The sequence below is a fragment of the Puccinia triticina genome, chromosome 11A (assembly GCF_026914185.1).
Source record: "Puccinia triticina chromosome 11A, complete sequence".
In the NCBI taxonomy this organism is placed as follows: Eukaryota; Fungi; Basidiomycota; class Pucciniomycetes; order Pucciniales; family Pucciniaceae; genus Puccinia; species Puccinia triticina.
Genome location: NC_070568.1, coordinates 3,090,622 through 3,117,107, shown reverse-complemented (window position 1 = coordinate 3,117,107; position 26,486 = coordinate 3,090,622). Strand labels below are relative to the sequence as shown.

Sequence of the window (26,486 nt, the reverse complement as noted above, 5' to 3'; positions counted from 1 at the left end):
TTCGCCTTCCATTTTCGCAAGCAATGGACATCTACGGTCGCATCCAAATCCTTCGCAAAGAGCTGCTGAATGCCACACTAGGGCTGGAAAAGAAAGACTTATGGGCTTCCCAGTGCCCCTCTTGTTTTGGACCCAAAAAATCTGATGAAGTGAGTAGCTTGGATGGAACAGATGCCATTATAGCTATGGATGGAAACTTCCAACATAGGCATCACCACTTCGCAAGTACTGATGTTCCTTCTGAGAGCGACTATCCATCAATTTTTATCACACCTTCACAAATCAATGCGCATGAGAATCAAATACAATCTACCAACGAAGAAGCGGCGGGAGTTCAAGTGAGTTTCCATTCAAGTTCCATCTAATCTTTGCTGGTTGCATTCTGGTTGCAATTTTTCTGAATTTTGGGCACATATGTGTATCTGGTAGTCAACTTGCTCGGATTCTCACAAGGCTGCAAATGATGTTCGGAACTCAGCCTCTTGGGACAAATTTGATGATACCGGGTTATTTGGCTGCTGTTGTCGCCATGACATACCCTTGACACTGAACAACATTGAGGGAACCGGTGAAAAGTATGTACTTCCACCATAATCTCCCCGGGGCATTATGACTGTGACCTTTAGTTACCTGAATGTCTTAAACAGGCTTTACTATCCTATAAGCATACTTGATGATATCCTGAATGACTTTACAAACAAGAAATTTGGACTCCTTTACGACATTGGGTGCCATTTAGATGCGCATGTCAAAAAGGTAAGTGCCAAAACAGCTTTACTTGACTTCCGCCAATGGATGAGCACTTCTTGACCCAACATCATATTCATTGTTATCAAACCAATTTAAGCGAGACCTACTTGGCAATCACATTGATCGTGTTGCATTTGGAACTTCTGTTTTCCATGCATATGTTCATAACTGGGCGTGTCAAATAAAGTATAATCCACGCTACAACACCGACTGGGGCCTAGCTGATGGTGAGGGGATGGAACGGCTGTGGTCACAATTGTCGGACCTTGTTGGCCCACTCCGAAGCGCAACACGTATTCATCGACTGCATGCAATTGCTTGCCAATGCAACTACTATACTTCAAATCTGAAGCAAGGAGCTGGTGAGAAACGTATTTGGATCAATTTTTGTACCGCGCTACTCTTGTCACAGAAATTGATTTGTGCTTTCCAAAACTAAGTTGATTGGATGCATCGGCATCTTCAGCAGGCTATAGATAGCATGGAAGAATGCCAAGTCAAACTGCAAGAGATCTACGGTCGGTTCAACCACTTCTCCGATGAGTGCTATACATCACAGTTCTTCGAAGCACAATGGATTGCGGAGAGGTCGTACTATGGCAATAGAGATCATGTGAAGGAAGAACAGAAGATTGAGCTGGGAAAACTACTTGCATTAGAACAGGATTTGATTGAAGAATGGTAAATATTGTAGCCTTTGCCTCTCCTAGCCCTATGTGCCACACGTACGCAGCTGTGCAATTGCAATTAACTTCTCAAGTTTGTGTTTTTATTTAGGGAGGAAATAAGATCTCCAGAGGAGTCTCTTGCATGTGTACGATCAATGCGGGAAATTCAACTCAAAATAGAACAGCAGCGTCAGCGCATTGGTGCCAACGAGCTACTGGCTGGGCTCACACCTGAATCCGAATCGCTCTTCCTTAAAGTTTGGTGGGCCAAAACCAATCTCAGACAGAAGTTCCTTGCTCTACTTGAGGAGAAGAGGCCCCTCGATGCCGTCCGAAAAGGTGTAGCCTCCAAATTGGGTTGGTGGTGTCCAGAAAAACTGTTGTTTGTTGCATTTAACATACATCACACTGAAATATTTATCTATTACAAACTATGTAGGGACCGACGGGAAGGAACGGCTCATAATTGCCATACGCAAGCGGACTGCCGCCTTGCAAGCTGTCCTCAACACTTATAACCGCCACCTTGATGCATTTCACCTCGCTTTTCCGCAACTAACCACGCTAAAGAAAATCGAGTATGATGAGCTAATGAGCTTGGATGCAGACAGCTCATTTTGGAGCGATGGTGTGTTCACAAACAAAGAGGAGCCATGGGCTGTTGACGCTGACACTCAGGACGGTATGCGACTACTTGCACGTCTGACAAGATGTGAAGAGGAAGTGCGGCGAATCGGCCAGGAGATCCGCAGGGCTGCTCGTTGGGCAATCACCGAACACAACCGAATAATTCCTTTGATGTTTGGGCTCACCTCCGAAATGGACTGGGCAAATGCGAGGCTTCAACCTGTCATGAATCATTCAATCTTACAGACATTGTCAAGTGATGATGATCAATTAGATGCAATCAAAGCCATCCTCCACAACCACTTTATCGAGCTATCATCCCTACAGTTACACTGGAACACCAAGTTGGTTTCCCTTGTATCTGCTTCAGGGCCTTATGAAAATGATAACGAACTAATAAATGATTGGAATGAGCAACTTGTGCGCCTAACATTTCTAAAAGCGAGTGGACACTTATCAGTGGTTGCTGGTGATTTCAACAATGCCATCGGCAACGCCTTGGACAATGTCGATGAAGCAGCTCTCCAAAACTTCCTTACCCAAGATTTCAACGGCGGCGCTGCTCCTACTAATTCTCAGGATGGACAACATGACGAGGATGAAAACAATGAACTTCTAGCCCCAAATGCAGATCAATTTGAACTTGCTCTAGAGCAAGAAGCTCTGACTAATGCCCTGGCAAACGGTGCGTGTTTTCCATGCTTTAGGAGCTAAGAAGAACAATAGTTAAACTATGCTACTCTACCTATCTTGCTATGCTTTAACCCACAGAGATCTGAAATAGGTTTGCAACATGAATAGTTACTATATCCTGTATTGCATCAGTTTGAACAGTTACGTTACAGGTTTTTATAGCATGCGCATAGTTACCACACAATGTGACATGATTTTTAGTTACAATGAGTACGTGTGTTGAGTGAGTTAAGAAAGGATGAGTGTGTACGAGGAGACAGAAAGCGATGATGTCAGTTGTAGAGAGAGGCAAACTAATCCCCGCACTGGCAGAGCTCCTTATGGTCGACCTTGTCAGTAAAAGCCTCGGCAACAGCGGGATCGCTACAACGCAACAGCGAGGCGGACAAGTTATGCTGGTTTATTCAACAATGCTGAGTGAGACCCAGGCATCAAACAAGAAGGAAAATCGAGCAATCGCGGCCTTCCAGCAGGCTGTGGCCTATTGCAACGCCAACGGCCAGTCAGTCGACATTGCTGTATCAGGTGATCCGCTGGGTCAACCAAGGCAAAGAGAGGCGGGCCTTGATAATTCTGGAGCGGTGGCTGATGGACACTGTATCTGGCATCGCTGCCAAGGTCGGAGCAGCCAGAGAGGAAGGAATGAGGAACAGACAATGTGAACTGAGAGCTTAGATCAATTCACAAAGAGTCGAAGCAACATAGCCGTGGGGAGAACCAATAGACCACCTTGAAGAGTCAATCAACTAACCCGAGAAATCATGCATTGCCTCGGGCGAGTGATATTCCAGCTTATTCATTCCTTTCTTTTCTAGCAGTTCCGATAGCTCGCAGGTGCGCTTCCGAACTGATCCTGGTGGCGCGGGGGTTGAGGATAGCTCGTAGATACGTTCCCGAGTGGAATCGCATTGGTGACCGACGTAAGAAGGGTGATTTCGCCGAGCAAGGTGATGAGACAAATCCACGCGCGCATATTGTCCTGTACGAGTCCGATGGGTGGTGGCCTACAAGACAGTGTATGGCTTGTGAGAATGCTGCCATGGCACTGGTCAAGTTGTTAGTATCGGGCCTTCGAGTAGTGTGTAGAAGTGGAGATAACATACAAGAGCATAAGAGCAGATGGGACCAAACTGTTGGCGCCACTCAGCACGAAAAACTTAGGACTCCAAGTTCACCGTCCGAAATCCTTGAAGAGAGTGAAGCGACTGAAGAAGACTCCTGTTTGAGCTCTTCTTTGGCTGATCGAGTTCGCCATCAGCTTCATCCGAGTCAATGCTTTCCTCGTCGTCACTGTTGACAAAGCCAAAGCCCTCGTGGTTCTCCTGTTGGCACCGTTTGACCGGGAGTCGATCCGAGCCAAGTTTTGCAATGGTCTAGCCCTGGTGAGACGGTGGTCATCGAGAGTAACTGTGTTCGGAAACCTCGACTTCTTTTGGGGTTGAGCTTGAGTTTGAGGTGTACAGCTGGTCCAATCGGGCGGGTCGGAGTACATCCCAAGAATGTGTCAATAAATTAAGCGAGCTATCTGGGGGCTTAGACGTTCTAGAGCAAAAACTCAGAGAGAAGTTGTGAGTGGTGACAAACCCGAAAACACAGCTAGATGAACAAGGAGTGAGCATGTTAGAATGCTTAGGTAGCCATGAACCCTTGAAACACCAGCTGTAGAAGATGTTAACTCCAGCATAATGTCCCATCCAAGTTCTTATGTAGAACGGGATCACAATACTGAGGAAAAACATCTTCGAGACGCTGGCGGATCAAGGGTTTGAGAAAGCTTGTGGCAGGCCAATGGAGAATGATTCACTGACGAAGTGAAAACTTACAGTGAGGAGTGGAGAGCTGAATCGTTGGTGGAGTGCGCGATGAAAAAAATTGAAATAGTTATTCAATTGCGGAATGAAGAGTTTGATCTTCAATGAGTACGTGAGTTGTGGTCTTGATGGAGGCTGGTACCGGTCGTCCGTGGAGGTTGAGAGCGGCCAGGGGAAGATTGTGGTGACTAGTGGGGAAGTGGGATCGGTGCCGGTTTGGATTTGGTCAGGCTGCCGGTTAAGGTTTTCCAAGCTGGATTTTACCGGGACATCGGGGGATCCAAGCCCCTCGAGTTGATCAGCGGGTGCTTGGATGGATCGCCACGGCACCTGTGGCCTCCCGCAGGGGTCAATTTAACTCACTGCACGCACACTGCATGCCAGAATCTATTCATTTGTATAGCACCTTTTCTATAACTTTTGATTCACTTTTCTTCAGATCCTGAGCAGAGAATCCAAGCTTCAATGTTCCTTTCTATTATATGTTGATCCATTGGGCAGCTGGTTAAAATTTTGTATTGTCACAGATATTGGTGGCAAAGTGTGCCAAAACATGTAGAAAATAATACATGGTAGATTGTAAATAAAAACCATGCTGTTTTCAAAAAGATGCAAGCTTGTTGACAAGCAAAGAAATGTGGAATGAGGCAGCTAACCTCAGTAACTTAGGACCCAATTTTTAGCATCATAATTGGTTGTGATGAATCATGTGTGAAACTCTGAATTCATCAAATCAATTCTCACATGTGAGATAACACAGACACACACATTATTTATCACATAAAATATGCAGCATTAATATATCAGGAATCTCAATACTATATATTTCCACACCACTGGTCAACTGTGCACAGTTGGGCAAGTTTGTTTTGGCACTGGTATTTTCAGCTTGAGTCAATAATGTCATTGGAATGATAGATGTGTAATTATTTTTTACCTTCAGAATAGCAATATTGCAACTGATGATTTTTGTAAAGAGTGTAAATTTTGTCACAGTGCTAATGATTTTCTGATTATTCCATTTTAATTTCATACAGCTGAAAACAGAATCCCATATTTTCTGAAGGTGAATTCAGGGCCTCATTGGATTATTATGGATTTTGGTTAATACTACAAATGCCAACTTTCCTTGTTGGATAAACCTGTGCTAAAAATTACTATGTAAATAACAGAAAATAGATTGAAACATAAATCACTCCTAAACTGATCTAGTTTTTATGTTGTAATTAGATAATTTATGACCGATGGCATATATGTGCCAGCTACCGCTCCTTTGTGTTTATCCTTTGCTGTCAAGTTTTTGGGGGTAGGCTCACATCATTCAAGAAGTAAATAGGCTCACAGCATTCAAGAAGTAAAACTTGGTTCTATCCCACAAGATTGATACATCTCACAAGGATCTATAAGGCCCGGTCCCACAACAAGCCCAACTTCCAAAGCTATGTACTCCTCACCCGCTTCATATTTGTGCTTTCCTCAACTTGTCTCAAAATAGACTTGTGCAAAATTGTGTGACCAACTTACAGTGCAAAATTGTGTGACCAACCTAGTGCCTATGGTGCAAAATTGTGTGACCAACTTACAACATTTGTATGTATAAGAATGTGAACCTGACAATAATTAGGGTTCTCAAAGTTGAGTGACATAAAATCATAGCATAATTTTTCTTGGACTAAAGGTCAAAAAGTTGATATGGAATCTTGTGTTATGTGATCTACTATCATCCCTCTACCCCCAGCAAATTGGTCCATATGTATCAGCTTTTCAACATTGAACTTGAACCCATAAGGCTTGAAATTTGTATGTTTTGAACTTTGAGAACCGTAAATGAACACATCACGTCAGCAGAGCAACCCCCCGTGTATTGGTTCTCCAAACCTTGCCTCCATTCATTCTGACAATTTGCTAGTCTTATCTGATTGCAGAGCACCTCAGCCACCGCTTCACTCCGTCTGGCCTGATTCACCTAGACCGATGTATTGGGTCAGCACAACTTAGCGCTCTGAGTTTCCAAAGAGTAAATGCCACAGATTGGTCTGAAATCTGGGTTTCTCTCAAACCAATGCAAAAAAACTATCTGAGAGGCCGGCAGGAACAATAGATTGGTGCTAGTCACCCTCATGTTATAATTAGTACAATAGTTTTACTACAGTTTCATTATGCAACAGTTGCCCTCATGTCAATGCATCAGATCTGTCGGAGCTCCTCTTGGGCCAATAAGATAAATCAGTTTGCGAGGTCAGCAGGGAGGGTTCCTCCTTCCTCCCACAGGTAGCGCGGGCATTCAGAGCGATGGAAAGACAGATACGAGGCCATCAGAAGAGATCTTGATAACCAAACACCTGTGGTCTAGCATCTCTTGGACCGACACAGCAGTTTGGTTCCAGGGAGCATTCTTACTTCCTCCAGACTGATTTAAAGAGCTTTTTTGGCCCATGGGAATCTTGGGCCAACACATCACATCATTGCAAGAGGACAGAGGGCAACAAAGATTTATCCATCCTACAGATGGATCGGAGCAAGAGGAGAGGGAGGGGGGAACATCGGAGTAGCCTACCTAGCCGTGTTGGTCCAACAGTATTTCGGGTCGATGTATTCTGGCTCTAATAGGCACTTTTTACATTGTTCCAGCTCGAAGAACCATTGCGGCTGCAGAATCCGAGTAGTACTGTTTGGAAGAAATCAGATGGTTGCCACGCCTGGGTGGCCCGTCGCGGAAAACAGGGATGTAAAGAGATGGTCCCGAGCGTCAGGACACCAAGTGGCGGAGTATGGGGGCTTTCGAACGATGGTCATGGATCAAGGACAAACAACGGCACCATGACTTGGAACCAAGACCAAAGATTAGTTTCAAATACCTGGCCAGTCAAGAATGCGAGGAAACAGGAAGGTATCACTGACATAGCAACCGGCGGCAAATCGCGACAAAAAGATAAACAATCGAAAACATGAGAACTATGTCGAACGATCGAAGTAAGGGTATCAGGCTCAGCCAACTCGTTTGAAAATAAAAGACACATACCGTTGGATGTGAAAGACTGGAGTGAGCCATGACAAACAAACCAATGTCCGATTGAGGATTCTTCAAGGGTGGCTTGGAAGTGGTTTTTCTGATTTTTTTTGTGCCTCAAATGGGTTGAAAATAAGTTGGTTGACATCAGTTCCTGCTCGCTGGAATGGAGGAGAGGGGTAGATGGGCGGGCTCTGGAGGGCAGACCGCAGCTGTGCCTTGCCAGCAACCAGAGATACATAGAGCAAGGTGTTAGATAAAGAGCTTACCGTTCTGCGAGGGCGGCCCAGTGGGGGACGATATACTGATGGTCCATTTCTAGAAAAGCAAGGTTGATTGATTAGTTGTCCACCCAGAATAATGCAGGTTGGAGGGTTCTGATAAGTTTGAGGATGGATCCTGAGCGTTCGCCAAGGGGTTGTGAGCGTTCGGCAAGGGATTTAGCGCTGTCGTAATGGTGAGGATGGCAATTAGGTCTGGATGTGGCTGCTGCGTGCACAGCGGGGGAGAACCGAGTCATTTTGATGAGCTGCGGCGGCTTGCTTGGCAGGCTGGAAGTTGGAACAGCTTGTGGTTGGCCCGATTTAGGAATAGCTACTACGCCGCAGCGGATTATTTCCCCCCCGGAACGGTGGGTAGTTACGTTGCTGATAACAATCAGTAACGGTAACGTAACGGTTTTTAAGCCGTTATGGTTACAGTTACTCGTAACGGTGGCGCGCTACGTTATCGCGCCATTGTTTGGACCATTTTTTTCTGTTTGTTACGTTATCCAGGCCCGCGGCGCGCCAGATAACGAGCTGACTGCAGCGCCAAAACGGCCCTTGAGGGCTTGTTATCGCGTTATCCAAGCGATAACGTAGCGTAACGGCGTCAGAAAAAGACCCGTTACGCTATCCACATGCCACGCAGACGGCCCGTTACTCGTAACGTAACGGGGTGCGGCGGATAACGCAGGTAGTTACGTTACGAAAATAGCGCGGATAACGCAACGTAAAGTAACTACCCACTGCTGCCATTTTTTTTTGGGGGGGGCCCCCCCAAGAAAAAATGCCCAACTTGACGCATTGCTTGTGAGAGAAGTTTTCATACTCAATAAACAGATCAGGTGATCAGGTATTATGAAGAACAAGTTATCATTGGCTGAGTCAGGATTGTATGAGAAGCTGTCCGGGAGCTCAGAACCGGAGCATGACAGATCTTGAGTGTAGAAAGCAACAACAAGAAAAATTGTGCTGAGAGAGCTACAGACAGATGAAGCAAGTGAACACAATCACCGGCTGTCAGAGTCTGATTCTACAATTTGTCGAGTCTTTCGACGTTTTGGAACTGCGGATGATTCAGAGAAGGATGAATCTAGAGCTCGTTCTTCAGCGGTCAATGAAGGGGCTTAGACCCTCTTACGCTGTTTTTTAGGTGCTGATTTTGTTCTTCGTAATTTTTTTGGGGGCTTCAGTGGTTGGCACTTGCGTTTAGAAGGTAGAAGGAGGTGATGAGCTGAGCCGTCTTCCCCACCAAGATGATCTGTAGTTCCCGGTTGCGCAGAGTCATGCCGTTGAGGTTTCTGTTTGATGATGCGAGTGCGGCCAATCAGTGCGTCTTGATCTTGGATCACTCGGATCAGTCCGTTGTCAATGTCTTCAACAATTAACTTTGCCTCAGTTCCTCGGAGGCTGTTGCTGTATGATTTGATCCAATCAGCCTGCAAAACATGTCCTGGCATGAACACAACTTTATAGCCAAGCTTTCCCAGTGCATCGTTGCATCCTTGCCACGACCAGCTGTCTTTCTTTCCATCAGTAGCTTGATCTGTGATCCATGGGGAAATTAATTTTTTTTTTAAAAAAGTGTCTGGATTGAGCTACACATAAGTTTTTGACTCACCAACCAGTTCATTAAGCTTGCTTTGAGCGGTATCAACTTCAGCCTTAGGTTTACCTGTTTGTTCACAGGAGTAGAAGTCAGTACCAATGCATTGTATCTTGGATTATCGACTGTAGACTGACGTTTTTGAGTTCTCTTCTTTCCAAGACAAGCTGATACGTTGTTTAATTGGGCACCAGTCAGAAATGCTTGGAGTCGGCTTTGGTAGTTTCTCAATCCATCTGTGGATGTAATTTCCTGGACAAATTCGGCTGCACCTGGTGTGGCTCGCACGTTCTGGAAACTGTAATCACAGAGGTGGGTTGACACTGCAAAAATGACAATTTCACAATGATTGCTTGCAGCAATATGGACAGCCTACAACATAATAATACATGTCAACATCTTAATTTTCAGATTCAAGGACAGTATTTCATTGATCTCCAATTACTTTTTTTTGCCAAGTGTTCATCCATTTTTCAACACGCTTCTCAGCCTGTCGAAGGGATTCTGAGTTAGCTCGCAATCCAGCAACATCTTGATCTTCATTGCTGGCGGCAAGATTTTCAGTATCATAAGCAGCTTGTTCTTCTGGAGTCATAGCCTTCCACATGGCAGACAGTTCACTCATAGCTGTTGATCCTCCAACACCCTTCCCTTCTAAAGCCGTAAGATTGCGTCAGAAAATCATGGAAGTTGGAGATAGATAAGAAACTGCTTACTTCCTCGAAACAAGTTTCCATGTTTTATTTGGAAATTATTCCAACTTGAGAGGTCACGAACAGCCTGCTTTCGGCCCCTGTTAGGTGAAATTTGAAGGAACTGTCAGAGCCAATCTACTGGACCGGGGAAAGAAGTGTGACTCACAACAGGTCTTCGACCATGCCAACAGACACATGTCGTTTGACGGCAGCGGCAGCCAGTTCTCGCTGTTGTTGTTCATAGAACTTAAAGAAAAAGGCCTCATCCTCCGCTGTCATGACCTTCTTAGATTTATCATGTGCAATCTTGCGTATCTCCGCAGTTGTCTTGTTCATGAACTCAGCCATGGTTGGCTGCACAGCTACTGGGATTGGGGGAGGTGGGTTGTTGTCGTTGAGGAATCGTGTGATTGTTTCGCGCTGGGTTGGGACTACAGGGATGGTCAAGTCATTTGCAGTTGGGTCATCAGCTTGTGTGCTAATTCGAATTTCAACTGGTTCTTCGGCCCTTTTTTTTCGTGGCTTTCTAGATTTGGGTTGTTTTCTCGCTGGATCGGTTGCATTGCTGGCTTGGTTGGGCAAACCTGAATGTACCCTAAGTAATTCCTAACTAGGAATCCGGTTGGGGTGGAGACAGTGCCGAAAAAAAATTATTACAGAGGAAAAAAATTTGTAAAAAGAAAAAAAAGGAAGATCATCGAGAAATTTGTAGCTACTATGACAAATCATGACACACAGCTTGTAACCAAGAGACGTGATCAGCAACATAGCAACGGGACTGGCAGCGGAGACGAACAATTATGACATTGTGACAGACAAGGAGATTGGCACGTTGCCAGGTGGACAGGAAATGGGAAGATGAAAATACACAAGTCAGAGGTCCAAGATGAACCGCTTGAAGCTATAAGCAACGCTTCGGCCTCCGCTCCGTTTCCCCACTATCTTAAACATCTGCTAGCTCCGATTCCTCACCCCCCCGCCTGCCGTATACATATCATCGCCCCATCAGCTCATTGCGCCTGTAGTGTTGGCCTATCGTATTTGTACCCTTGGAGCCAATACTTTTCCCTCTTCCAAGACCCCGACCACCTCAAAAAGTTGCTCCCTGAAAAGCGCCACGGAAAACTCGTCCGACTTTGAGACAAACTCTTTTGAGTTCTTGACGACTTTCAGTAAGTCGTCCATACGTTTGAGTGCCGCCCAACCGACCTCCACCAGTTCACCAATCAGGACCGTCATCTTGGCGCCGTTCATCCGGGAAGTATTGCTGATACCCGGGAACGCAGGTGCTACCGTCTTCGTAAAGCCCGCCAGACGATCTTCGACCGATTGCAGAAGCGCGTGGCACACCTCTTGAAGCCGGTTCATGGCGCTTGGAGATGAATTCTTCGCCATCACCTTCCGCTCCTTCTTTTTCTTGAGTACGTCCACGACCCGCTTGAGTGCCAACACGCCGGAATTGAAGTTTTGTGTCATTCTTCCCTTTGCCGTCAGCTGCTTGGGTGAAACGATAGATTCTAATGTTGTGAGATGTTTGTCGTTAGGTCGGGGACCAGGAGGAACGGGAGTGTTGGCCCCACCAGTCAGGAAAGCTGGGTGAGCGGTGGTAAAGTCAGGGACTTCCTCGTGATCCAGGCGAGTCCTCTTGGCTAAGTCCCGGTCACGAGGTGAGAAAGCCGTAGCGCTTGGTCGCTTGGAAGATTTAGCCTGGTGTACCCGTGGGTTTGTGAGGACCTCGACATCGGAATCGGTGCCCGCGTCGCAGTTAATGCCGTTAGCGGCGTGGGAGATGGGCCTACTGGGGGCCTTTTCAACAACGAGCATCTTGTATTCTCGCGCCAGAAAGTACATGTGAATACATGCACTTCCGGAACGAATGAAGTGCATGCAGCCACAGGCGATGAGCCGACCTTCAATGACGCCAAAGGGGGGCTCGTAATCCACACAATAAGACGCCTCCGTGGGCCTGGAGAACGAATCTACTTGAAACTAAGTTCAGAGTTCCGTCAGTTTCATGCATCAATGTCAGGTTGATGTTGGACAACATACGTGCTTGTCGTACTTGTATACCTGAGCCCCTGTGACTTGGAGGTACTCCTTCGTGAAGCCTTTGGCACGGTCCTTTGCCCGCTTTTGATACTTGTTGGTCCTCTGTTTGACGAATCCTGTGTTCACCTGGCAATAATCCCGGCCGTAATCGGGCTCGACGACGTCACAGAAAGTGTGAGTCAGCTCATCAATTCGTGGCCGCTCGGATACTTTGATGTATTTAGTCTTCAGGACACGGTGCCAGGCTTCCGCATAGTTGTTCGTATGCATACCCTGATGTGCGGTCTTATTCACATATAAGTTATTTCAGTGAATTTGCACAGTGTTCAAGTATGAGCCAGAAAAACAAGAAAAAACTTACCGTACGAAAATGCAGCGACCAATGTTCGATATAAGTGTACCATTGCGTATCTACATAGGTTGCATACATCGGGCTGATTTGCCGCCACTTGCTGAGATACAACATCATTCGGCTCATTGGGCAATTGACTGCGTACAGCATCTGGCGGAAATCTTCGATTGCTTCGGGTGATCGCTTGCCAAGATGAATGATGGCGTTGGTCTTCAATGCCTTCAGGACATGGAAAAGGCACCAGTAAAGTAGCGGTGCTTGTTCGAAGAGGTCGGCAAACACTTCCTCAACGGCTCGCTTGATTGCCAGAGCACAGTTGCTCATCACGGCGTGTGGCACCAGGCCAGAAGAAGATCGTATCCACATTAGTAAGCGTGCGACAGGCCCCCTGTTTTTTTTGTTGAGTAAAGTAGCGAGTCAGTGTTTGTGTCAGCCTTAGAGTCAACACAGTTGACCTAAAACTGCCTTTTATCTCCATTTTATACCTAAATGTGCTCATATCTTTTTAACCTTACAACATAAGGTTGTTTTGACTTCAGATTCTGATTTTTCATGCAATTTTGACCCTAGTGTTCACTGATCACTTTACAATATCTCTACTCCTTCATAGAGTTTGTGGTTTGTGACACACATGCGCAGCAGAGCCGTGTAGTCGCGCCTGAGCACTCCCAACCACATGTACATGTGTGATTATGTCATCCAACTTTGAAAATTTTCGAAGTCAGGATCCCCCATGCAGCTGGAGGATCCACAGACTTCAGCACACCAGAACCACCACCCAGATAACCCAGGATCACCACCAAAGAGCCTACTATACTCCCAGTATACCTACCGTCACAGGCGCCTAGGATATTGACAGTAAGTAACCTCTTTCACTGAACCTTGTTTATCTCAGAGGTACAACTCTGTGTCTTGCTTGATCTGCTCTTTCTTCTGGTTTTGCCTCCTTCTTGATCACAGGGCTGTCCCTCCAATTCTACAGGCCTTTGCCTCTATCTTGATCACAGGGCTGTCCCTTATTATCCATTGGCCTTTGCCTCAAATCTAGGTTTCAGGGCTGTCCCTCAGGTTTCCCTTTAAGAACCTTGACTATCCAGAAGGAAGCTAAAAAATTGTGGCTGGATTAAACTTATCTAATCCAGATACCCTCCTGAGAGGAAGCTGTAGCTCTTTCTAGCACAGATTAGCAGCACTCTTCTGAAGAGTAGCATTGCCAGTGGACGTGCATTCCCACTAGAATAACCTAGTACTCTTCTTCTTTCTTATCCTGCTTGGTTTCTCTCTTTCTTTCTCTTTTTCTCTATAGTTGTATTTTCTTTATCCCAAGAAATCCAACTATTGCTCCCCCCATTTCTTGTGTCCTGCTGTCACTATAGAGACTCAGGCTCACAGTTTGGGTTGGGTGTGACAAGCGGTAACATGGGAGGGAACGTGGATGAAGTTGATTATGAAAGGTACTTACGTTCCTAGAGAGCTGGTGAAGGCCCAGCATACAGGCAACCCCTTGCCAGTGACGGGGTTTCGGATGAGAACCGTGTATAAGCTGACCTTGCAACCTTGAGAGAGAAAGTAGTTCTGGACGGAATTGTGCGTAGCGTTGATGAATATCATGGTTTTACCGTGTCAAACCATCATCTCCCGCTGCCAGGGTGATTGGATGGCAAACATAAAGTCCTCCGAGTCGGTGAGCGCGGGGGCGTAAGTGTACCAGCCGGTACTGTCCAAGCGAGCTTGCCAGAGAGAAAGCAAAACAAACACGTCCGGGTTACATCTAGCTTGGATGGTGAGCCGCGTCTTGATCAAGTAGTTGACGATGTCGTAGAGAACGCCATTCGCCGCTGGCACGGCTGCACCGGTCCTAGTACAAAGCTGAGGAGTTGACATGGAAAACTTGATTCAGCCACTGCCCAGTACTACATTCTGAGCCGATAAGGTGAAAAAAAACTTACGGCGTCAAGATCACGAGATAACAATAGGCGACGGATCCCCTTCCATCCAAGACCTGAATCCACGCGGGCAACGATCCAGTCATGGACAACCTTGGGGATTTGGGTATTTTCCATATCTTCCTTAGTGTTGAGCTCGTGGGAATGCTTCCAGAACCAATCAACCCGCAGCGAGTTGGTGGCAATATGGTGGGTGACGGTGAATCTTGCCTTACAGCCACACTTTCGACCAGAGGGTGCTTTCCGGGAATTGATGGGCGCCTCGTGGAACCCGCTGCGCGGACATTCGTAGTAAAGCTTGAAAAAAAATGTAGCTGGCCAACCGGGTTTCTTAATAAGAGACGGGGCTTTGTTGTAGAACGTATTATCGAGGTTCCATCGGACTGTGGCCTGCATCGCTTCGACAAAGTCGTGGGCCTCAAAGAAGGATCGACCGGGGATGGTGAAGCAGAGCGGATGGGTATTAAAACTGGGTGCAGTACCATTGATCCATCGGACCATTCGCATCGTGCATGGAGGGAGTTTAACGCCGTGCGGAACTGGAACCTCTTCAATAAATGGCTCCGGGACGATGTCTTCGATGTCAAGTATGAGAGGATACAGGTTGGTTGGGGGTTCGGAATGCACATTTAGCATTTGGTCGATAGAGGCTAGCACGGAAGAGTGAAAGGATGTTGTTGTAGGAGAAGTAATGGGTAACATGCTTTCGGTGGGGGATGGTGGGAAAGTCGTAGCTGTTGAGGGTCGGTCTTATAGGGGGGCTGGTGGTGATGGGGGTGAGGCGGTCAACCAAATGGGCGAGTGGAACAGGGGGAGGGTGGAGGGTGTGGGGCAAAGGGTATGGGGTTGGCCGTGGTGGTGGAGGTGGATGGGCGAGTGGAGTGATGCGGAAGGGAATGGGCCGGATGGTGCGGTGATGTGGGAGATGGATTAAAGATTAAACAAGGTTGCGCGGGCTGAAAGGAGCTATAACGTTGAAGTTTGAAAGGTTGGAGAATAAGCTCAAGGAGTATATGTATGTATGCCGGATGCAGACAGATAACAAACTTGGTGGATTTCTGGGCAGAGTTTGAACGCTGTGGTCGATGGAAAATTTGCCAAGTGCTATATCTAAGACTATATCTATCACAACCCTTAATGGTCGATGCAAAACAAAGCAAAATATCAAAGCTGGCTCCGGGCCGAGTGGGTATGTGTTGAATGGGGGATTGCTGGGGGACAGTGGTGGTTGCTTATATGGGGCCCGTGGTCCCAGGGCTCTCCTCGGGAAAACACATTACTTCTGATTGTTTTTTGCAAGGAGAGCTCAGACAACCGGACATGATGTGGGATAATCTTGGTGCTCATCATCCTCACGTACCTTGCCGGAAAGCCGAAGCAATAATCATTAGGTTTGAAGTATGTAATTTTTTTTTTTACCTGTGGCCCAATATCCAAGGATACCGTTCCACATTAAGAATTACTTAGGGTATTTTCAACTCTTGCTTGGTTGGTGTTAGGCGGACTGGTTTGTGACTTGTTTGTTGATTGGTCTGGGCCAGCATGACCGGGCCTGTTTGAAGATTGCTGTTGGCGACACTGCGAGTCAGCCCCAGCGGGGAGACCATGACCGCTTTGGTGATTGAGGTTGGAGGGTATTGGATTGCTGAGGTTGCCAGTAGCGAGATCAGGGCCGCCGTAACGAGTATCGACAATGGAAACACGACCAGTAGCAGCATTGGTGGAGCGGAAATCGCCAAGGCAAGCGCTGAGACCGTGAGTACCGCCAAGATCACCAATATGACTGCTGCTGAGATTGCCGAGATGAGGGCCACCAAGACTGCCAAAATGAGTGCCGCCAAGACCGCTGAGATGAGTGCCGCCGCGCTGAGTGCTGCCGAGACCCCCGTGATGAGTTCCGCTGAGACCGCCGTAATGAGTGCCGCCGCGCTGAGTGCTGCCGAGACCGCCGAGATGAGTTCCGCTGAGACCGCCGTAATGAGTGCCGCCGTGCTGAGTGCTGCCAAGACCACCGTGATTAGTACCGCTGAGACCGCTGAGAGTGCCGTGATGAGTGCCGCCAAGACCGCCGTGATGAGTGTTGCCAAGGTGACTTCCGCCAAGATCTTGAGTTCTGTGAGGAGAATGACGGCTTCCAAGGGGACCATGGCCATTGGGGGGTGCGCCAAGCTGGTTGATGTCCCACAAGCTGGGGGGCGGTGAAATACTAGGTGGCAAGCCAGCTTGGCCAGGGGAGGAGCTGTAGTGTGATTGATGGTTGCCATGGGCTGGAATCATTTTTTTGAAGTGATTTGGTGGTTTGAATGCTTTGGTGGGTGGTGTGCTTGCCGTGACGGTGGTTGAAAAAAAAAACCCGGTGGTTTGGGTACGTGAATGAGGAGTGGTACAAATCAAAGTGAGTGACATCAATGGGAATTGAAGGGAGGTACGGGGGTCGGCACATGAAAACAGACAACTTGGTCAAAATGACCAGAAATTGTGGTGAGAAGGCTTGGGAGACGCTGAGCGCGGCTGAGCACGGGCCGCGACTATTGTGTAGTATGATTTCAATTCTATAGCGGACTATACATTAGTTGAAAGGGTGTCGACCCGGGTGGTAACGCAGCAGCTCTGAAATGGAAAACCTTGATGAATTCTTCCCGGTCGTGTCCCGGAGGAACACGCGGATCGAAATAAAACCGCCTCATCTCCATCAAATCATCTTTCACTTCCAGAAAGAACGCTTTTCTTTCGAGCTCCCCCGGGCCTTCATCCTCCAACGCATCCTTGATAAACCGTCTCACTTTGCGCATGAAGTAGATGAGCTCGATCATGGGCTTGGAGAACGGCTTTGTGATCGGGCCATCCTTCCAACATTCAGCACTCTCTTCAATCCCATAGTCGTTGATGGCCAGGGTAAACAACACAAAGTCTTGCTCTTGTTTCGCAAGAACTATATCAGTGATTGTTTCATAAAAAGTCAACAAAAAAATCAACTCCAATGGCCACCCCAAAAAGAAGAATATTGACTAACATTTGTATGAGTTGTAGATATGCTGCATGTGAAGGTGATATTGTATGTGCTCTTCCACCGTGGGATGGAAATGATACTCATTCCAAATCTCTGTGTCTGTTCTAAACACACCATCGATGGCCCTTACCAGCCACCTCAGCCCCCCTTCCCTGGAAGATTCCCACTCTAGGTCTTCCAAATCGTCGTCATGGGCAAGGCTGTATCTGCGGATGAAGTTGATGGTTTCTAGTATGCAGCTATTTCGAGCTACCTTCAGATGATGGATTGGCTTTGGATAGTTTGAGCCACTCCTGAGGATCTCATAAAGTCTCCACATTGAGTCTGTGTACTTGACCTTCAAGTATTGGGGTCTTGATGCGTGCACTTCTGGATCCCAGTGTGGTCCAAACAGCGTTTCCATCTGCTCATGAAGGCTTTTCAAGCGCACAATTGTTTCCATTATGGCATCAGTGTGTGTTTGCTCATATTTCTCTACATCAATTTTCCCATAGTCCTTCTCCAGCTGACCAACAGACTTGATCATTGAGTACCAACCCCTATCTTTTGATTCTGGAGCACCCAGGGAAACTCAGCTCTTAATCAAACAGTTACCAGTCTATCATGATCAGACTTACCGCTCTCTGAGAGCTCAGCATTAATGCCCCCCATCCACTCTGCATGGCATTTCTGATCAGGTGATTCCTGTACATTGAAATGGCCATTCTCCAGGAGGTGGTCAACAGAAGCCACTGCCAAGTTACCATGACTTTCTCTCGAGTCTAGAACACCCAGTTAGCTCTCTATCAAAACTATGCAGCCTATCCTGGTAAGCCTCACCTGTTGCCGACAACTCATTCCGACTGTCCCCCACCGAAGCTGAAAGGAATATAAAATTGTTAACATGGAAATGGTTAGGTCCATGATCCAAAGACATTCTCATACTGTACCTAGATGTTCGAAAACCTACATGCCTCCGCACCGAGTGCGTCCTTCGCTTCGTTCACAAGATTGTCGTGCAGCGACGCCCGACACATCCAGCCTCGAAGGATGAAGGCCGAGATGAAGCTGAATGTCTTCGAGTGGCGCATTTCTGGACCGCCACCCTGGAGTACTGATGCTGGTCCTCAGAAGATCGAGAATAAGCTACAATCCGTGTGGGCTGCTGCTGGTTGCTGGCAGAGCTCGTTGCGGTTTTCAAGTGCAAGCCTGCACTTGTACCATGCTGTTTGGAGAGCTACGGATTCCGTCCCTGCGGCGAGCTTATCCAGCCTCTCCCCGTTTCAGCGAGAGGCAGGGACTGTGTAGTTGCAGGAAATATGTCTTTCGCGTGGACACACCGGTTCAGCAAGCTTCTCGGAAAGCCCGGACCCATGAGCTTACTCCACTTCGCCTGGAGCGAGGCGGATTCCGATCGGATACTCCGGAGCCTCATCGACAAAAAGTGGGCTGGCGGTGGCCTATTTTGAGCTGGCCAGACACGGGGTGTGCCAGCAGGGGGACAAGGCCCATGTGGCGGTCGGGAAGAGGGATCCGGGCTGGGCGTTGAAGGCTATCCCCATCGGGGTGGGTTACCATCGTTCCTGTCTCCAACCAGCCACGTTCGTGGAGGCCAGCGAGCCCAATAGCTTGGCCGACTCCGGGCCGGCGACTAGTCCGGCGGGGCATGAGCACTAGCCGATGAGCTGCTTGCCTCCATGTGCACATCCGGATGAGCTCTGTAAAATAGCTCTGGGCTGGAGATGATCAGCGGATGGTGATTGTGTGGCGGATCCTGTAGGCGTTGGCTGAATTGGGAAGGGCTGTGCGGGGCGAGGCCTGTTCGCAGGCAGCCGCACAGCCACCCCACCCCATACAAAACACGCCCCCCATCCGCCTGGAAACCCCCACGAAAAACCCCCCACGATGGACGACCACCCCACCCCCACCACCCTGGGACATGCAGCGCAGACGCCGGACGAGAAGAGGGCACCGGCAGACGGCCGACTGTCGCCGGGGACCGCGACGGGCCTCAAGCCGCTGCTGCTCAATGGATCCTTCAGCCCCCTCCTGTCCTCGACGCCCGAGCTGGCCGCCGCGAGCTTCGACCCGCCCCGCAACCCCGCCTCCCGGCCCGGCAGCTCCTCGCCCAGCCTCGGCGGCACCCCGGGGCCCGGCCGACGCTTCCATGGCCGCCAGAGCTCGCGCGCCTCTTCCCGCAGATCCTCCTCGCTCGACTCCGACGACTCGCTCGCCGGACACGCGCCCCCCGCCCGCTCCTTCTCCGCCGACGACGCCGCCCCTATCCGGCCCAAACGCAGCTCCATCTCCTACTCCAAGGTCCCCCACCCCGCCGACTTCCGAGCCCCCCAGCCCCTCTTCGCCGACCCCCAGGACTGCGGCCTCCACCTCCACCACCCCGCCGATAATGCCGCCTTCGATACCGTCATCGACCGGCTCATCAGCGACCTCGTCTCCTGCGCCCACGCCCTAGGAATCCAGGACGAGCTCATCGGCACCGACCTCCTCCAGCCCTGAACACCACTCTCTCTCCAGCCCTCGCTCCAAAAACCCTCATCCAGCTTCCTCGCTTCGCCAGCCCCTCCTCCACGCACCTGTACAATATCGTTATCGACTATCCTATCATCCCATCCCCCCACATAATATGTACTCCACACTCCTTCCGCTTCTGCCCCCTCGCGTTTCGTCCTATTCGGTGTGTGTGTGTGTGTCTTTTTTGACTTATTTTCTTGCTCTTCCAGTCCTGCTCTGCTTGCATCTGTTCCCTGCTTCTTGTGTATCCTCCCTACCCCCTCGAACACACCCGTCCGCTTCGCGCGCTTGGAGACCGCCTCATACGTATACGCATCCAGAGATCTCGGCCTCGATTTGTCGTCTAGTAGTCCATCCCCGTCTCCCCTAAATAATCCTCTTCTCGCTGCGCTGCCAACAGCGCTTGGGCGCACCACGTCCCGTGCCAGATTGTCCATGCGGCCTGTGTGGGGGATCCGATTAAGGTGGCGTCTGGAGCCGCAACATGGCCACCGCCAAGGCAAGTCTCTACACGGCGGACACAAAACTACAAAGGATGTCTGAAGGCAGTTCGGAGATCTATCCAAGTTGCTGCCAGCGAGAGGGATGTCAGCACTCTGGAAACCCCCGAAGTCTGCTATAGGCGGGACATGTAAATGTATGAATTTTTCACATTTTTATGCAAAATGGCATGAATGGGCACAGGGCATTGAAACCCAAAAGAATGGCATGATTAATGCATGAGATTTCTGCCAAAATTTAGATAAATCTGCTACATACTATGTACCCGCAGAACGCGGCTTTTCATCAGGGTATTATTTCCCTGGGGGGGGGGGGGATTTTGGCTCAAGCATACACACAATGCTGTATGGATCATTGGGCCAAAGGACACCATCCAATTCCAGATTTTGCATTGCCCACATTTGCGGGGGGGGGGGGGGGTCCAGGGTCCTGGGAGGTTGCAGAACTTGTCAGCCTTGGTGATGCCAAGAACTGAGTTCTTCTAGCAACACCGGGTGATAGTAAAAAAAAGGGATGTTTTTGTTTTATTTCAAAGAAATAAAAAATAAAAGAAATATTTTTTAAAGCAGGGGCCTGCAAGCAGGTGTTGTTTAGATCCCTCAAAAGATGACTGGGGCCTGCTATGCAGGGGTAGTTTTGTTCCCAGGAAGTAGAGGAAGAGTGCAATATATATAGAGAAGGGTTTTTTACTTACTAATAAAGAACCTCTCTCAATATCGGAGCGCACTCGGAAGGACAACAGGCTTGAGTTGAAAGAAAGCCAACTGCTGAATTGATTGAAATCTGTATAAAGAGACGAGTCAAGAAAGTAGTTGGATTATTGTTTTGTATGTCTAAGCTGAGGAGAGTGAGAATAGAGGAATAACTGACCTCCTTAAATAGTATCTTGCTCTCCTTAGTAACTAGTCTTTCCGTCCGTCTTAGTAGCTCATTTCTATGGGGCGGTCTATGTCAATCGGTTATTACTCTTGAGCTTGGATGGGGCGGATGGTATTGAGATTATCGCACGCTTGGATGGGGCAGTTATTATTGAGAGGATCCTAGTTGGGGAGGATCTCTTAGTTCTTGAAAGTCACCGGATAGGTGACACCTGTCACTTAAATGTCCTTGACAGGGGTACATGTAGCTCGCGCACCCGGGTATAGTTTATTATTCACCTGGAATATATTTCAAATACTCACTAGTTTAAGGATTAATATCAACTTAAACTATATGAACATTATTAAGTATTTATATTTATATGTATTTACGGACTTCGCGCACTGCAAAAAACTCTTTGCGCACTGTGGGGGTTGTTGTCTCAACGTCCCGCCCCCAGTGCGCGCTTCCGCCACGGCTCTTTGCACACTGTGCATTCCCCCAAAAAAACGGCTTACTTTTCTGGAGATATTTTTTGATGAGTCAATAGAACGACCTTTTATGACCCCCCCAAAAAATAATCAAGTCATTTGGTGGTCTCCTTGAGCCTAGAGAAAATTGAGATGAAATAATCATATTTTGTTGCGGCAGGGACCTGTGATATCGCTTCCTGTGCCCCAGTAGCCCCAAAAATTTCACAGTGTCATGGTAAATGTGCAGATTCATGATTTGATAATTTTCAGAATTTTTCTCAGAGATATAAGGGGTGCGCGGCAGGCTTAGTAGGAAAATTACTGCTAACTGTATAGCTTTTTTGTTACACACCCAAACAGTCCCAAAATTTCAGAAATGTTTTCATTGTGGATACTCCCCGCGCCATAAATTCCTTGGCAATATTGTGTCATGATAAAATGAGACATAAGGGGTGCGCGGCAGGCTTAGTAGGAAAATTACTGCTAACTGTATAGCTTTTTTGTTACACACCCAAACAGTCCCAAAATTTCAGAAATGTTTTCATTGTGGATACTCCCCGCGCCATAAATTTCTTGGCAATAGTGTGTCATGATAACATGAGATATAAGGGGTGCGCGGCGGGCTTAGTAGGAAAATGGCTGCTACAGGTATAGATTTTTTGTTACACGCTGAAACAGTCTGAAATTTTCAGGAATGTTTCAATTTTGCATATTCTCTGCGCCATAAAGCTCTTAGAAATAGTGTGTCATTGAAACATGAGATAAGTTAGCAGTCATTTTCCTACTAAGCCCGCCGCGCACCCCTTATATCTCATGTTATCATGACACACTATTGCCAAGAAATTTATGGCGCGGGGATTATCCACAATGAAAACATTTCTGAAATTTTGGGACTGTTTGGGTGTGTAACAAAAAAGCTATACAGTTAGCAGTAATTTTCCTACTAAGCCTGCCGCGCACCCCTTATATCTCTGAGAAAAATTCTGAAAATTATCAAATCATGAATTTGCAGATTTACCATGACACTGTAAAATTTTTGGGGCTACTGGGGCACAGGAAGCGATATCACAGGTCCCTGCCGCAACAAAATATGATTATTTCATCTCAATTTTCTCTAGGCTCAAGGAGACCACCAAATGACTTGATTATTTTTTGGGGGGGTCATAAAAGGTCGTTCTATTGACTCATCAAAAAATATCTCCAGAAAAGTAAGCCGTTTTTTTGGGGGAATGCACAGCGCGCGACGAGCCGTGGCGGAAGCGCGCACTGCACTGCAAAAAAAACTGTGTCAACTGTGAGCAGTTGACATGCGGTAACTCTGAGGAAGCTTGTGGTGTTACACCAGCCTTACCCAAGGTTTGACTCAACCAAAGCATCAATGCACAGTCACTGTGCACCTTGCACAGTGACTGTGCCAGCAAAGGCACTTGTGCATTCAGGTGGAGTTACAATGGTAGCTTGGCTTGAGTATCCTGCATGTCAACTGCAAGCAGTTGACCAAGTTTTTTTTGCATTGCTGGGGGCGGGACATCAAGACAACAACCCCCACAGTGCGCAAAGAGTTTTTTGCAGTGCGCGAAGTAAGTCCGTTAAAATATGATTCTTTCATCTCAATTTTCTCTAGGCTCAAGGAGACCACCAAATGACTTGATTATTTTTTGGGGGGGTCATAAAAGGTCGTTCTATTGACTCATAAAAAAATATCTCCAGAAAAGTAAGCCGTTTTTTTGGCGGAATGCACAGTGCGCGAAGAGCCGTGGCGGAAGCGCGCACTGGGGGTGGGACGTCGAGACAACGACCCCCACACTGCGCAAAGAGTTTTTTGCAGTGCGCAAAGTAAGTCCGTGTATTTATATATACTAGGGAACTTGCGGCTGCGCCGCGTGAACTGAACCAAAATGGAAGTTTACAAATGGCACTATGTATGTGTATCATGTAAATAGTTCCCTTGACTTGCAAACTTGTGTTAAACAGTCCACTTCTGCTCCCAATGGCCCAAAGGATAATGTGTTATTGTACCCACAGATTTATTTCTGAAGTTTTGCACAATTCAATAATACTGGATGAGTATCAGGAAGAGGTCCAGACGTAAATTGTACTGCGTACCTGAATTTGTATTGACAAGCAGCTGGTTTTGGTGGTTGGGATAGGAGATAGTACATATAATTGACCGGGATGACTGTGCTACCCATCTGGCAACAGCTTGGGAATCAAGCACTTGGGTCTGGAGATCAGGCAATTTTTCCCACCATTGTCCAGTGGAGCGCATCACATCTAAGACACACATCTTTGCAGTCACCAAGATGGTTAGGTATTTCATTCCCCCAAAAAATTATTAGATGTTGGTCAAATTCCAGGAAAGTCATTGTGACTTTCAATATGCTGTGGGAGGTTTATTTGCCGGTAGAGATAGTAGAGCTACAAACAGGTGGCAAAGCAAATAATGGATGGGTGGAAATGAAATTACTTGGCCATGACAGTGGTATTTGTATGATACCTGATGCTAGGGAGTGAGACTCATTTCTGGTCATGCTTCCCCAGAATTGGCAATGAGGACCCTGATCAACACAATCAACCCACATTAAATTTATGGCAACTGGTGCCAGTGAATGTCTCTCAGGCACCGTCATGTTTACTCGGACTCAGCAATCATGGCACTGATCAACACAATTGACTTGCATGGACAGTGCATATTATGGACCTAGATTTGCAGGAGTCAGTTGTGATGTTGATCTGGAGTCCAATTCCATTCAAGGAATACACAAAATTCAAAATTGTGTATCGCGTTTGGAACCGGATCTGGCAATTGAGAATAAAGCTTTTGTTGTGCTGGATGGTCTAAACATCCATATTTCATAATTTGCAAACTGTATGTGAGGGATTTGGCAAAAACCATGAGTGGAACGGGAAGTGGTCTTGTTTTCTGAAATTATCAAACCAACACACACCAGGAAAAAAGAATGATCACTTGCCAACAAGTGACATAGCAAAGTAAAAAGGGGCCTTTGTACTTTTTGATGTCACTTGCAGACAAGTGATCATTCTTTTTTCCTGGTGACAGTTGTTGAATGAATCTAGAATAAATCTAGGTGAAAGTGTAGTGGATAGCTTTTTCTTTTCACCTCTGGAATAACAAGATTGTCCTGTAGCAAGAACAGATCCAAAATTAGGTATAACAATCACTACTATAGTGAACAGTTGTGGATTGAAGTTCATTTTTGGTCAAATACATGCGGATGACAGGTAATGTAACTATGAACCAATCATGGAGTGAACATTGTGTCCAGGAAGTTCCATTTGCAACATCAGAAGCGGCCGAGTTCTGCTAGTTGAGTTCAGGAGCGCTAAATTTGCATTCAATGGTATCAAAATTGCCCGTTCCCCATAGAATTGTGCATGACCACCGTGATCAAGACTGCAACCTCGGAGACATCTGATCTCCACGTAAGTGAAATCACATTGGTAATGGGCCGGAGCAGCAAGGCCAAAAGCGGAACGTGGTGGGAACTGCCTCCAAAAAAACTCTGTTCAGCATATCATCTAGAAGCATTCCTAATCAGGTATGTAAATCATTGCGGAAAAGCGGGGAGGACGGTTACGGAAAAATTGTGGATGTGGTATTGCCCATGTTTTTCAACTTACGGTGATCAGAGGACCGGCCTTAGGCAACTTTGAATGATCAGCAAAATGCTGTTTGGCCATGTCGGTGATCGCGGTAGTTTCATAACGCAAGGCGCTGCGGCCTACAATATGGCAGTGTGCGGCAAGTTTGTATCCTTTTCAGTTGATTGCTAAGTGTCTTGTCGGAGGAATTGCACATTGATTTTGTCAGTGGCGAATGCATTGGGCCATGCATGATCTGGATATGGAAGTTAGCCTGAATGTGTCAACTTGAATAGTGTTGTTCTTACTGGTTGGCGTGCACAATGTTCATCGGTTTTGGAATTGTCTGAAAGTCCCAGGAAAGCAAATAGTTCAGTACTATTAGGTTCTATTTCATGAGGGGCGGGCACTGGACGTTGGGCTTTGGAAGTGGTTGCCCAAATATGGAAATGGGTGAGTTGTGATGTGAATGGATTGGAAAACTACTACTTTTGCGACAAAGAGTTAGGCCGATTTTGTCGTCTGGCGTCAGGAATTGTGCATTCGGGTTGTTGGCTCGTCTGTTTTAGAAAATCACAACGGAGTTTGGAACCGGTTATGGAGAGAAGCATTTCGTTTATAGAAACCCAGAGTTGAGGGTGATCTGATCAGGGGGGTCGTGACATTTGTTTGTCGTATTTTGGCAGCCGGAATTGAATGCCTTTGAAATGGAACAAAAGAACCGCGTGCTCTGCAACGGAGTGCCAAGGACCTGCGGAGAATCGAACAAAAGATTTGTGTGCTGTGGATCAAAATGCCGTCGACCCGCGCGGCTATAAATAGGTGCGTCGCCACTGCCTTTGATTTAATCATTTGAGTCACAGGGCCGGCAGAGACAACGCAACTATTTACTTATATCTGCTATCAGCCATTTGAGTCACAGGGCCCTGAGAGGTATTGACTGGCTTTGCCATAATAGTCGTCCTCCCAGGTCGTTCCTTTATATTAAGGGCCTGTACCGTGGGCCTCAATTTTGAAAAATTTCAACTTTTTTTGCCTGGCACACAAAAATTGAAAACTA

At 47.3% G+C, this 26,486-nt stretch overlaps 9 protein-coding genes across 9 annotated transcripts; 3 read left to right on the top strand and 6 right to left on the bottom strand.

The window, feature by feature from the left end:
• Window positions 1-23: 23 nt before the first annotated feature.
• PtA15_11A307 (uncharacterized protein) lies at window positions 24-2,824 on the top strand (the record flags this gene model as incomplete). Its single annotated transcript, XM_053161202.1, has 6 exons — window positions 24-338; window positions 703-756; window positions 1,217-1,431; window positions 1,528-1,775; window positions 1,858-2,730; window positions 2,817-2,824. The coding sequence occupies 6 exons, from the start codon at window positions 24-26 to the stop codon at window positions 2,822-2,824; spliced, it is 1,713 nt and encodes a 570-aa protein (XP_053025172.1).
• A 725-nt stretch (window positions 2,825-3,549) lies between these two features.
• On the bottom strand, window positions 3,550-4,230 carry PtA15_11A306 (uncharacterized protein; the record flags this gene model as incomplete). Its single annotated transcript, XM_053161201.1, has 2 exons — window positions 3,550-3,742; window positions 3,914-4,230. The coding sequence occupies 2 exons, from the start codon at window positions 4,228-4,230 to the stop codon at window positions 3,550-3,552; spliced, it is 510 nt and encodes a 169-aa protein (XP_053025171.1).
• Window positions 4,231-7,341: 3,111 nt separating this feature from the next.
• On the bottom strand, window positions 7,342-7,875 carry PtA15_11A305 (uncharacterized protein; the record flags this gene model as incomplete). The annotated part of the gene is made up of 4 exons (XM_053161200.1): window positions 7,342-7,373; window positions 7,451-7,504; window positions 7,572-7,753; window positions 7,829-7,875. The coding sequence occupies 4 exons, from the start codon at window positions 7,873-7,875 to the stop codon at window positions 7,342-7,344; spliced, it is 315 nt and encodes a 104-aa protein (XP_053025170.1).
• Window positions 7,876-8,949: 1,074 nt separating this feature from the next.
• On the bottom strand, window positions 8,950-10,471 carry PtA15_11A304 (uncharacterized protein; the record flags this gene model as incomplete). Its single annotated transcript, XM_053161199.1, has 6 exons — window positions 8,950-9,368; window positions 9,444-9,497; window positions 9,566-9,800; window positions 9,874-10,082; window positions 10,145-10,221; window positions 10,290-10,471. 6 exons carry the CDS (start codon window positions 10,469-10,471, stop codon window positions 8,950-8,952), a joined length of 1,176 nt encoding a protein of 391 aa, XP_053025169.1.
• Window positions 10,472-11,155: 684 nt separating this feature from the next.
• Window positions 11,156-11,865, bottom strand: PtA15_11A303 (uncharacterized protein; the record flags this gene model as incomplete). Its single annotated transcript, XM_053161198.1, has 2 exons — window positions 11,156-11,765; window positions 11,840-11,865. 2 exons carry the CDS (start codon window positions 11,863-11,865, stop codon window positions 11,156-11,158), a joined length of 636 nt encoding a protein of 211 aa, XP_053025168.1.
• A 3,535-nt stretch (window positions 11,866-15,400) lies between these two features.
• Window positions 15,401-16,623, bottom strand: PtA15_11A302 (uncharacterized protein; the record flags this gene model as incomplete). The annotated part of the gene is made up of 2 exons (XM_053161197.1): window positions 15,401-15,436; window positions 15,976-16,623. The coding sequence occupies 2 exons, from the start codon at window positions 16,621-16,623 to the stop codon at window positions 15,401-15,403; spliced, it is 684 nt and encodes a 227-aa protein (XP_053025167.1).
• A 399-nt stretch (window positions 16,624-17,022) lies between these two features.
• Window positions 17,023-17,511, bottom strand: PtA15_11A301 (uncharacterized protein; the record flags this gene model as incomplete). The annotated part of the gene is made up of 2 exons (XM_053161196.1): window positions 17,023-17,402; window positions 17,484-17,511. 2 exons carry the CDS (start codon window positions 17,509-17,511, stop codon window positions 17,023-17,025), a joined length of 408 nt encoding a protein of 135 aa, XP_053025166.1.
• A 902-nt stretch (window positions 17,512-18,413) lies between these two features.
• PtA15_11A300 (uncharacterized protein) lies at window positions 18,414-19,136 on the top strand (the record flags this gene model as incomplete). The annotated part of the gene is made up of 2 exons (XM_053161195.1): window positions 18,414-18,630; window positions 18,859-19,136. The coding sequence occupies 2 exons, from the start codon at window positions 18,414-18,416 to the stop codon at window positions 19,134-19,136; spliced, it is 495 nt and encodes a 164-aa protein (XP_053025165.1).
• Window positions 19,137-19,364: 228 nt separating this feature from the next.
• On the top strand, window positions 19,365-19,976 carry PtA15_11A299 (uncharacterized protein; the record flags this gene model as incomplete). The annotated part of the gene is made up of 1 exon (XM_053161192.1): window positions 19,365-19,976. The coding sequence occupies one exon, from the start codon at window positions 19,365-19,367 to the stop codon at window positions 19,974-19,976; it is 612 nt and encodes a 203-aa protein (XP_053025164.1).
• Window positions 19,977-26,486: the final 6,510 nt, after the last annotated feature.